This window comes from Xyrauchen texanus, chromosome 47 (genome assembly GCF_025860055.1).
Source record: "Xyrauchen texanus isolate HMW12.3.18 chromosome 47, RBS_HiC_50CHRs, whole genome shotgun sequence".
NCBI lineage: Eukaryota > Metazoa > Chordata > Actinopteri > Cypriniformes > Catostomidae > Xyrauchen > Xyrauchen texanus.
Window position 1 is genome coordinate 16,004,127 of NC_068322.1, and position 12,401 is coordinate 16,016,527.

The 12,401-nt window shown below is 37.0% G+C and overlaps 1 protein-coding gene across 1 annotated transcript in view; it reads right to left on the minus strand.

The window, feature by feature from the left end:
• The window catches only part of LOC127639000 (voltage-dependent calcium channel subunit alpha-2/delta-1-like), a 117,205-nt gene that overhangs the window by 6,774 nt on the left and 98,030 nt on the right, over window positions 1-12,401 (minus strand). The window contains exons 26-37 of the mRNA XM_052120797.1: window positions 12,074-12,139; window positions 11,879-11,988; window positions 11,714-11,785; window positions 11,126-11,193; window positions 10,473-10,511; window positions 9,954-10,025; window positions 5,825-5,977; window positions 4,231-4,283; window positions 3,609-3,664; window positions 3,059-3,185; window positions 2,028-2,140; window positions 1,421-1,503 (exon numbers count right to left, since the gene is read on the minus strand). Of these exons, the coding sequence (XP_051976757.1) occupies window positions 1,421-1,503; window positions 2,028-2,140; window positions 3,059-3,185; window positions 3,609-3,664; window positions 4,231-4,283; window positions 5,825-5,977; window positions 9,954-10,025; window positions 10,473-10,511; window positions 11,126-11,193; window positions 11,714-11,785; window positions 11,879-11,988; window positions 12,074-12,139 (1,012 nt within the window). The remainder of the gene's footprint in view (window positions 1-1,420; window positions 1,504-2,027; window positions 2,141-3,058; window positions 3,186-3,608; window positions 3,665-4,230; window positions 4,284-5,824; window positions 5,978-9,953; window positions 10,026-10,472; window positions 10,512-11,125; window positions 11,194-11,713; window positions 11,786-11,878; window positions 11,989-12,073; window positions 12,140-12,401) is intronic.

Here is a 12,401-nt window from a genome sequence, read left to right on the forward strand (position 1 = left end):
GTGAACGCACCATAAAACACATTTTCAACAGACATGCTATCAGGAGCTATTTCTACCTAATCTTTGTTGGTGTAACCAAATGTCTTGTGGTTGATTCAGATGTTAAATAATATTTTTGATTTGAATAAAAGGAGGGGGGTTACTGAAATCAGTATTATTACGAAATATCTTGAATACCTAAATGGACACATATTACATAGAGCGAAGAGTTGAGCAGTAGATTTAGTTAAGCACAAGAATTACATGAGCAGTTTAAGAAGCACTCTGCTAAGCTTATTAGCTTGAACCATGCTAAATTAAACACATGAGAAGTAGATAAAAAGACAGAGAGATTAATCTGCATTAGAGAGAAAGAAATAAGAAATCGAAAAATGAGTGAGCCAAGAACGAGACGAAGTTAAAAACTACACTTCAACAAAAAGTTCACACAAATATGAATATTCTGTCAGTTATCAGATTGGAACAACATGATAAATTACAACAGAATTTCCATTTTCGGTTGAACTACTTCTTTAATATGCAAGAAAGAAAGAGACAGAAAACATAAATGGAGAAAAGAAAAGAGAGAGAAAGAGTGGATAGAGATGGACTGACCCGAGACAGCACATGAACACTGGCAGCAGTAACATGAGCAGAGAGGAGAGCACTGGAGAGCCTGCATTTCTTCTACACATGGCCTCATCCTAACATACATTATACAGCCACATACACAGCAGGAGAGCAAGAGAGAGAGATGAAGGGGAGGGAGAGAGAGAGAGAGAGAGAGGGAGAGAGAGAGAGGGGAAGAGTCATGCAGAAAAATGTTTGACAGTCGGCAGTCAGAGGTTAAAGTCAAACGTGAAGAAGTGCGTTAATAAGTTGAAGAGGAAATCCAGAAAAGAGAGTATTGAAACAGACGAAAGTATATTACATGGCCAAAAGTATGTTGGCATCCCCATTCAATTAATAGGCTTTGGCTAGGCCTTAATTCTAGTAGAGATGAATAATGCTACAGCATTCAATGACTCATAATTAATGCTAATAGTTTTCAAATGAATTGCTCAGCAAGCACATATGGGTGTGGTGTTGGGGTTTCCACATACTTCTGACCATGCAGTCAACGTGTGTGTAGACAGAGATATGTTTGTGTAAAATTAGAACATGTCAAACAAGGCCGAGCTCTCCTACATCCATCACACAGAGATAAATATCAACTAAAAGGGTTTATTTTAACATTGATCACGACTGGAAAGCATCACAAATACTTGTGCTGTGTCTCAGTGTGGTAGATTTCAGTTAGTGGTTGAAATGAGAGCAGACAAAAAGCAATTTTAGAAGAATAGCAGAACATGAGATCCAGGCACATCATGCTAATCCCTGAAAATGCTTGTGCAGCATCTGTTGTAGGACGTCCAAGATTGAAAGCGTTTGGGTCACTTACACTTGCGTTGTTGTCAAAGCACTCTGTTGGACCTTTCCGGTACCGTGGGTTCTGGGCTATTTTACAGGGATCTGGACCTTGAGCTGTACACTCAAGTTCAGGAAAACTGATCAAGAGCATCTCTTTACTCAATCACATGAAAACGCACCACCCTTCAGTTTCAGGAAACAGTTGAAGATGATTTTGTTAAGCTACTGTTAAGCTACCATACTGAAAAAAGAAGTTAGCTACACTACAAGTTACTGACAAAAACTAGCTAACTAAACTAAAACTATTCAAGGGTCATTGTAGCCTGTTTTTCATTATAAAATTAGTGCGTTACTTAAATTATATATAGCAATTTTATTAATAAAACTATGGTGATAAACAGCAGTATTTAACTAAATATCTAAATCATGACCCAAAAAGAATTAAACCATTTGAATGAACTGATTCACTAAATTGAACTGGCATTTGATATGGAGAGAGTCTAGCGTCACAAATAGTTTGTTGCTGGAAAAACTACTTTTAGATGGGTCCTTCCCAACAGTGAGAGTGGCACTGTTTTATCATCACTGTATATCCCAGTACTAAACATTAAGTGTGTTTGTATTTATCTAAAGGATACAAGGCTTCTCTTCCTGGGAGAATGGTGGCTCTTCACACATTTGGCAGCTCTTATGTGCGTCAGCAACTATAAGCACCAGATTAGTTTTCTGAAGCTTTTCAGCTATGAACTGTCTGAAAGACACACAAAAATACACAGACCTCTTAGTAGAAACCATTAACTTTTGATACAACTGGTGTATTTAGTAGAGGTCGACCGATTTATCGGTTTTACAGATTAATCTGTGACGGTAGTTACTTTTTGGAAATATCAGCAAACTATTTTGGTGATCGGCAATGCTGATAATTGCTGATATATTTTGTATTCCTTTGTGTTCGGTTGAATTCCACAGTTAGAACAGATTGGTTCTATGGTCTCTAGAGATTCAATAAAAACAGTCACTGACAATCGCTTTATCTAAATCTATCATTATTGACAACATTCATCTATATTTTTTATGCGCACTTCAATATATATTTTGTTAAATTAAATAATCAAGTGTTCTTAATTCAAGCAAAGGGAATGCCAAGAAAAATGCCATGTATATTGCCAAAATGCCATGTATACTGAAAATGGAAAAGTGCCCCGTCATTAATGTGTTTCTATTGTAATACGTAGTAGATGATTGTAAGAGTGCATATTTTGTTTCCCTTAAAGGATGTGTTTAAGCTGAAAGCACAGACATCATGTATTCCAGGTGTATTCCGGGCTTGTTAATAGTTAAAAGTCCTGGGTTATGCACCAAATCATTTAATAGTTTTTTTTTTCTGGTTATTATTGGGTGCACAATAAAATTCATATATGATTTTATTCATTCACTCTTGTAGCCTCTAGGTCTGTGGCCGTCACAGAAAGGAACAACTAAAAAAAAAAATTACATTCTATAAATACATTTTAATGACTATCGGCCGATTAATCCGTTTTTAGCCTTTTCCATCTGTGCCTTAGTTATCAGTATCAGTAAAATTCACTATCGGTTGACCTCTAGTATTTACAACAATTCATGTATTTATTTCTCTTGAAACTGTCCCATGTTTCAATATGTGCTGTACCTGGAGCAGTTCAGACATTCAACAGTCCCTTTAAAGCTTGTCTCGTTGTTTTCAAAGAAATACTGAGTCTGCTCTGTAATGCAACTCTCCTTAGATGGCATTTCGGACAGATCGTCGTCTAGGTCAGCTGTGTGCAAAACACAAACACAATCCCGATTCCATGTTGCATGTTCAGAATAAACCATATAAACCACATTATCAAGAGTTATAATTCTTTCAGTGCTTAATTGACTTAGTATATTTGATTCAATGCCTAGTACAATTAAATTATTGGCACAGTCAATGTAACAATAAACCAAAACAATAATAAAAAAAATACAAAATCACAACTTCCCAAAATATACAGAAAGTAGCCAACAATCACACATTGTTCCCATCACATTTATTATTTCTGACTTCTTGAAAGAGACCAATGAATATGTGGTCACGCTTCACATATGATTTCAACATTAGCACTCATTTTGACAGTGTGCCAAGCGATAAGACAAATAAATGTCATTCACACAGCAATAGCTTAATGTTTGTTTGATTACTAATGTTGGGATCTTACCTGCCTCGAGGAAATTAGGAAATGTGATGCTGACAAACAACTGCTGCAATATTGACCTGAATATATAAAAACAAAAAAGATGGATATTTCACAGATCACACCATAGATTGACTATTAACAAAGAGTACAGCAACATGCTAAACAGACTAAAGGCACACCTTAAGGTTTGTGGTCTGTCACAAAGTGTATCAAGATTCAAGAAATACATGTTTTCTTATTGAATATTAAGGAAGCAACATTGTGTGTGTCATAACACTGCCAACTGCCAAAGTTCTGCCCTTTACTAGTGTGTTGCCATATCTGGGGTAAAAGGCTCCCTCACAAGGTCTCCATGGAGTTATAGTGATATAATGTAGATGCCGGGGCAATAGTTATAGGGCACAATTGATCAACTTATGCAAATACTTTTGAGACAGCAAGACGCTTTTTTGAGTAACAAATTGTTTATTCAAAATAACCACTTTAGAAAAGGGTGCATAATTTCATGCACATTTCAGCCCACTTAGTACATTCTACATAACAAAACTATTCCCTCAACTTCAGAAAAATTACAGTATGTGTTTAATATGGGCTTTTAGCCCAATTCAATCCTACATAGTTTGAAGATCAGTTCTTCACTCACCAGGCAGCAGCTGAAGCCCACCAACCAACGTTCAGGATGTCAGCTATTGTGGGCTAAAAGGGATAAACGACATTTTGTTAAACCTCCAAGAAGAACAACAACAAAGATATCTTGTCCTATTAAATCTTGTACTTTTGGTCTCATTGGTCCAAAATCCTACTCCATAATAAACATCAAATATATTCTGACTGACTGTAATTGTGTTAAGTGATAGATCGATATATCGGCCAAGCCTTTATTTGGCTATTTTGTTATTATTGGCATTCACCGATTACCATGCCCGCTAGACTCAATAGCAGAAGTATTGCTGCTGTCAGTTCCAAAATCTACCAATAGTCTTGTCAATCGATAATGCACAATTTCTTATATATATTTAAAATCAAAAATATTGTGTTAAAAATGTTTTACATTTTGGCATACTAGTGTATATCTCAAATGCCTCCATTAAATTGTATTTGCCTAGATTATCCGACACAAACATTATATTGCCCATCAGCCACCTCACTCTCTAGTTATCGTATTAGCCATTGAAAAGCTATATTACATGTCGCTGGAAATGAGTGAAAGTGTTCAACTCATTCTCTCAAACATTCTTCTCTAACTTTGCAAGTTACATATCTGGAGCAGAGAAGCACCAGAGGCCCTTTTAACAAACCAGCCCAACAAAAAAATACAGTGCCAAACAATACGGGAGATATTAGGTGAAAGCTCACCAGATGTAAGCCTAAATCTACAAACAGGGCTAGCAGAGAGACCTCAGGGGACAATTAGCTGCTGGACAAGCTGCTTTGATTAGCATGTGAGAGGAAGTGTCTCTTTCTGATGATTCATGCTTGACTCTATGTGTTTTGAGGGATTTAGTCATAATGTTAGACAGGGAAGTAACCTTGAAGTAACAGATCAGAGAGAGTATCGTGAGGGTAACTTATTAGTTTGTTACAGAACAATAACACAAGTTCACCACAACATTCTCTCTTTCTGCTTGACTTATCTTTACAATGCGAGGGAAGTGTGCTACATAAGCTCATTTTTATTTACAGGTGAAAACTTGGCCAAAAAACACTGTGTGGTAATGTTTGAGTTTTAAGTCTTTTAATCCATGTCTATCCATCTATATGCAAGTGTATAACTACAGTTTGACAAAATGAACTTTTAAAAGACACATGCATGTGAAAATTACAGCCTTTCTCTTTGAAAATGGACCAAAATTTGCATGAGAGTGTCTTTTCCCCAAACACTACTTTCTTATGAATAGCAATGGCAAGAACCAAGAAGCCTACTGTCTTTTTCAAAAAAGACAAAAAGCCCTTCAATGTGTCCCGCCCCAACTTCCTGTTTCAATAGGAAATAAGTCAACACAGAAAAGAAAACAAGCAATTTCATGAGGTCTTTAAAGACTCGACAACAGGCTTAAATTGAACTTTTACAAGCATTAACAGCTTTTTTGTTTGTTTTTAACAACTGAGGGGTGAATTATTTTCTATGGTAATGGACAGCATGCCACATTTGCTTTAAATTAAAAATAACCGGTTAGAGTATTTTTCTTTTTTTAATGATAAAGTATTGTGATTAAATTGCTGATAATGAAACTCACCACATAGACTGATCTGAGGCCAGCGGCAGCTTTAGTTTCTCTGGTGGGCTCACAAAGGGCCTGATAGTCGTAGGTTTTGTTGACGGAGAACAGGGATTCGTTCAGCAAATTTCTCATTATGTCGGGGTCGATCATTCCGAAAAACTGTCCGATCTAAAAACACACAGATAATCACATACACACAAAAAAAATTAAATAAAAATACAGAGCAAAATGGCCTTTGTCTGGCATCTTTGCAAAATATAATAACAATTACTATAAAGAATGACAATAATGAACCAATGTTTTTCTAAAGTGACTTTTCACATGCACAGACTGAAGATTCACCAGTGAGCAATACAATTTACAAAGCCAATTCTTGTTTTCAATTAACATTATTTAAACTCACAATGAAATGTTTGTTTATTAGCCATTTGGTCTACAGATGTCCCGAGATGAGGAATAAAGCCCTGAATACACATCTGCTTCTGAGGAGTGAACCTATCCACTCTTGCTCTTGCTTTTAGTTCAAGGACTATATTAGCTATTAGTTTCCTGCAGGAAACAGTACAGGTTGCTGAAGATATATGAATGACTCTCCTTTGAATTGGTGATTAACATGTAATGAGCACTTTCACATGTTCTGCATTGATTGTGGGAATTTCATGCTGAATTCTGTAGAATGGATTTTAAGGATCTTAATGGTAGCTGAAAGAAATGTGTTCAAAACACTTTCATAATACAATTATACAACAGTTAGTTCTGGTTCTTTAATCTGATTGGACAAGCAGTGTTCCAGGAGTGCTGATATTTCATATAACGGCACTGACACCTCACTGTTTCACTGTATCACTCCGCTTGTCTGTACATTGCTCTGGAACTCGCAAATTTCCATGCTTTGGCTTCTTTTGGAACTATTTTTGGTGGCTGCATAGAATATAAAATCTAACAAATTGGGTCTAAAACACAAGTTACCAATATTAACGTAGAACTGTTGTATAAAAGCAATATTACACTTGCAGTAGTGCTGTTTTACTAATTATCAACACGGTTGTGCACCCTCTCATTATCTGATACAATAATAATAATAATAATAATAGTCATTATGTTTCAAGTTCCCCGTCTGTCGCTCACTTCGACGTTGTGTCGAAGAAGCGACACTAGGGGTCTCTCTTGAGCGCCTAGTGTTGCTTCTTCGACACAACGTCTAGTTCCCTCCATCAGGGAACGGAGGTTACATACGTAACCTAGGCGGTTTTTTTGTTTACATTAAAAACATTAACTGCATTTTCTTTCAGCTTCATGTCAAGCATATTCTGATGAATAATTTGTTATTGAGTGTTATTTAAAAAATTCAATGAAAACTACACATGCTCTTTCAGTTTTTACTGTTTCGCTGAATAACCGAAAATTAGACTCTTTAAAAAAACTTTTTGTCACTAGGCTTACAATGTTCTGTTATTTTTGTATACTTTGTGTTACAAAAACAATTCATTTGAATTAAGTAGTCTACTGCCAAGAACATTGAGAAGACTTTTGCCCCATAACTTTTCAATCTACTGAGTCGCAATGCCGCAGCACCGTTCAGTGGTTTGTTTATTTTTTTATTACTATAATTTCAATGTGCTCTAAACTTTAAATGTGGCCAGTGCTGACCTGAAGGCACGGGAAAGATATACAGTCTGACTCAGCTGAACAACCAATCTAAACATTCCTTTTGGTTGGGATGACATATTTGCTTGGTATTTAGTATTTGCAAATTCTTTAGTACTTGCTTGATATTTGCATAGTTTCCGTTTCAGTAAAGGTGGGACATTTGTAGCGTCTAATGTAAAATTCTAATCATCCAGCAGCAATAGTCATCATAATGTGTGCTGTTAATTTATTTTGCTGCTAAATGTGAACATATTTATGCATTTAAATACAAATTTTACTATTACACTTTGTGAAAATAATACTGACTTCACCGTGCAAATTTTTGATGCTCACTGCAGCTGCTGGCCAACTTAACTGAATTGTCTCATAATTATATCATGTGTAATTATATTATATCTTTAACCTCAGTTGTTGTCAACCTTTTTTCTCTCAAGATATTAAATCATTTTAATTCATATTTCATAATAGGAAACAATTTCACTATACTAAACATAGATAAGCACATTAAAGTACACCAATAGTTCAAATAGCATTTGTTTTTTACATTTAAATAACACTTAATTGTTCTGTTAATTCCTAAACTATAATTACTAAAACTGAAACTTAAATATATAAAAACATCTGTGAAGCACAAGCTTGAAGGATGATTGTAATTGTGACTGCAAAAGCTCCAAATCCATAAAAGCACAATAAAAGTTGTCCATATCAGCCATGCGCAAATTTTTACATCTAATGATGCCAGTGGGGGTTATCAATGTGGTAAGTTGTGCGTGGATCGCGGAGAGTAGGATGAGCCTCCACGTGCTGTGAATCTCCGCGGTGTCGTGCACAACAAGCCACATGATAAGATGCGCAGATAGACTGTCTAAGAAGCGGAAGCAACTGAGACTTGTACTCCAGTAACCGGATTGAGGTGAATAACCACGCTACCACAAGGACCTACTACGTAGTGGGAATTGGGCATTCCAAATTGTGGAAAAAAAGGGTATAAATGTGAGGAACAGACAGTAATTTAAGTCTTAATTCACTGAAAATCTTCTCCTTCACCCATTCAAATTTTGTTTATAGAAAAACAATGCAGTGAGCTTATCTGACACTAAGCAGAAGGCAGCAGAGAAGAGGAAATTGTGAATTTGAATGAGTGAAAGTCAACAAGATTTGAGAACACATTGTTACGGCCCAGGGAGTGTTTTTCTGTTCTGTCCACCAGATGGCCCTGCACATTGTTCTCCAATTACAGAGCGAGAGCTGAGAACAGGTCTGGAGTGTTACCTGTGATTGAGCTGTGGATGAAAGTGAGAGAGACTTTGGGAGATGGAGAGATTGGAAACAAGCAAGCTGTGTCTCGTTATATATTTGTTTTGTCTTGTTATTTTTATTTACTCTTTAATAAATGCTTGTTTGTTAAAATGTATTCCACATGTGGCCTCCTATTTTATGTTACATCGCCTTGAGCCAGGTGGTCGTAACAACATCCACACAAATCCGTTTTCGTTTGAAAACAGCATCGTTTTACAAAGTATGCAGTAACGAAGTGCATTTTTAGTACACTGTTCTCAGAGGAAAACTGTGTTCTAGTGGGAATGATAGCCGTAAATGTAGTGAAATGAACACATTTTCAAACGAAAACATATTAGTGTGTATGTGGCCTACAAGGGTTAGTATTGTGAATGTACTTTGTGAATGACGCATGTTAGAATTCTGTGGAATGTTCTGGGCACAGATTCCATGTGGACATTCTTATGGCTTGTAGAAAAAAAATCACAACATATACATTTGTAGCTGGCATGTGACACTCAGACTATGACTATGTCTTGTGAGATGAGCTTTCTCCACCAGTACCGACTGTAGTGTTAGTTCACACTGTGAACTTGCTGTGTGTTTAAAGCGTGAGGAGCCAGCCATGCTTGGTAGAGGCCAATAGGATCTGTTCTAATCTTATTAGGACAACATACTGCATTAGATTTGAGGGTTGTCTGCAAATCCAGAAAACCTCAGAGGTGTGATACTGACTGTGAGTGTGTGTGGAGAGCTCTGGTTACTGTTAAGAACACACACAGCTTAGCTTCCAGCTTTGTAATAGAAGTAAGACTATATGAGTGTGTGTGTTCAAGACTATAAGTCAGTCCAAAGGCAGTATAAATCCTGGAGTATATAGAGCGGCCGCCGTACGCCATGCAATAACAGTGGTAATGAATGTGCGTCTGCCCGACGGGTCCCAGCCGACCCCTGGGGAGTCTGCCCACACAGAGGGGAGGTAGACGGGATTTAGGGCAGGATCGGACCCCTCGGCTTCAGCCCTGCTGCCAAACTCTGCTGCCGTGATTTATCCTGCACACACTCTGCTCTGATTGGATTCCCTCGCTGAGCTTAACTTTAAACATTTACTCTAGTGCGGCTTCCAGTGGGGGGCAGATGGTGTTGGGTGGGTGCTCTATTGGGGTCAGAGAAGGGGAATGTGGAATGGTTCTGATTGGTTGAGAGAGAGACCCACCATACTGATGTACTCGTCCTGATTAGCCATGACGAGGAAGCCTCCATCGTCCAGTAGAACACAGTCAAGAAACTTTGAGAGGAAGAGAGAGACAGAGATAAAGCAATATGCTTATATAATAAAATGTATGATAATAATCAGAATAAACAACTCTTCCATCAAGTAATCTAGTAAATTATTTTACTGTAGGCTGTTGCCAAGCAAAATAGTAATGTGGCGCATTTATGTAGAAAGTGAGTTTACAAGTGAGTATTTATAGTAATTTGACAACAGCTTAGAACGCAGCTCATCCAATTAATTGAAAGAAGGAATTTAAAATAATTTCTTACTTAGAAAAGGAGTTTACAATGAAGAAATGATAGATAATGGCACTAAGTGGTTAAATGTAATCAGGCTACAGTACTCATTGGCAATAAAGAAAAATATTTATCATCAGTGAAGATTTTCCTTAAAAGAGAGCCAAGATAGTGTCTTCTCTTTAGATCGTATCTGGAAGTATCCACATAAATGTGATCTTACCATGTCGTTCTTCCGGCAGCCACAGATTTCACCATCACACTGTACAGGAAATAGATACAGTAACAATATACAGACAGATGAATACATGTGCAGAACTACTATGATTTGGGTTAGGAATCATACTGACAAAACTCAACGCTTTCTTATAACCTGGATTATTTTGAGGTTAGAGGTCTGCAACCCGACCCACATTTTGGGGTGGGTTTGGGTTAGATTTTGGAGTATGACTTTGGGTTCCGGTCGGGTTCGGGTTTGTAATTAATGAAAAAAGAAAAACTTGTTTTGCGGATATGCTCTCACTTATAGACAGCGTACGTCTACTCTGTTTTTCCATTATTTTCCTAAGTAAACCTGCTGGACAGACATCTATAACTGTTGCACCATGTCTCGTGATTATTTAGACACTCATGTGACATGTCAAGACACTTGTGAGAAGAAATTATAAAGAGACTGAACAATTTCGGGTTTGGGTTTTAAATCTAACAGTATCGTTCGAGTCGGGTAGGGTCGGGTCACACGGTCTGGGGTACTGGTCGGGTTCGGGTTTCAATTTAAGGCCCGTGCAGACCTCTAATTGAGGTTAATAAAAATAAAGTAATTTATTTATATAATAATAATGATTTATAATTTAATAATTTGTCAGCTAAAGTAACCTTTGATGATATTGTAGCATTCATGAAGCTGTCCATCCAGGTCTGTACGTCCAGTTTTACCCCGACCACTGAAACAGACAACAGAAAACTATGAAACAGGACAGTTTAAATGAGGGTTTAACAAGGCAAACGGCTCAAAATTGCAAATCGATTCATTCAAACACTGATCACTACATGTGGCCGATTGATATGTGTTGCTCTATCAGTAATGGTCATTGTCGATGCCAACATCTAGAGAGCTGGGGGGGGGTCGATGGCCATCATAATGCTGATCTAAACAATAAATGAGTATATATTCAAACGTACAAGTTGATGCAATTAAATTAACATTATATATGTGCATCATATGCTATTTTTATCTATTCATCCCCCCAAAATTTCAAACTGAAAACGTATATTTTACTAACAAGGCTGTTAGCAGATTTTGGAAATGGCCACTTTATGCTAAAATGCCAATGTCAATAAAGCTAATTGGCCTGATGAATATATCAGTTTGTCACTGATCACTACATCCATTCTTAACATCTAAGTGCCTATCTACAATATATTCTCATGATAAATAGTGAAATTACAATGGCCGATTCTCACCGGCTGGCTTCAACCTAAATTCATCAATTCTCAGGTCCATCGCTCTGCTCACTAAAACAGACTCTTGAGTTTCTGATTAAAAGAGGATAGAAAATATCCATTAAATTAAATAATAACTGTGACACACCTATATAACAAATCACACAAAAACAGACACACACTTACCATTGGCCATGTATGGTGTTGGTGTAAACATGTATATATCATTGTCCAGGCTTCTCCTGTAGAAACTGGACTCATATGTTTCTGCCTGTTCGGTCCATTCTGGACCAGCACTGCAGAACACACACAATTTTAGTCCAAATCCCACAGGGCTGCCTGTTCCTAAAGTATTCCTAAACTTTGAAATTATTCTTGTACCTTGCGGGATAAACTCTTGTGACACCGCCATCTGTTGCCACAAACTTCGCCCTGATTCTGTCATTCCTGAAAGTAACAAACATACACATTTTGAAAAAAGACCTAATCAGCCAAAATGAAGTGTTTAAATGAAAAGTCGTAGACGTAGGTGCTCAAAATAAATTAGGAGGCATATGGCGAATGGACTGGTGATTATCTACAGTAAATATAAATGAAATATTCTGAATTAGAATGTAAATTCTGACCTGTATGACTTTCTTCAATGGAACACAAAAGGAAATGCTAGTCAGAATGTTAGCCTCAATCACCATTCACTTACATTGTGTGG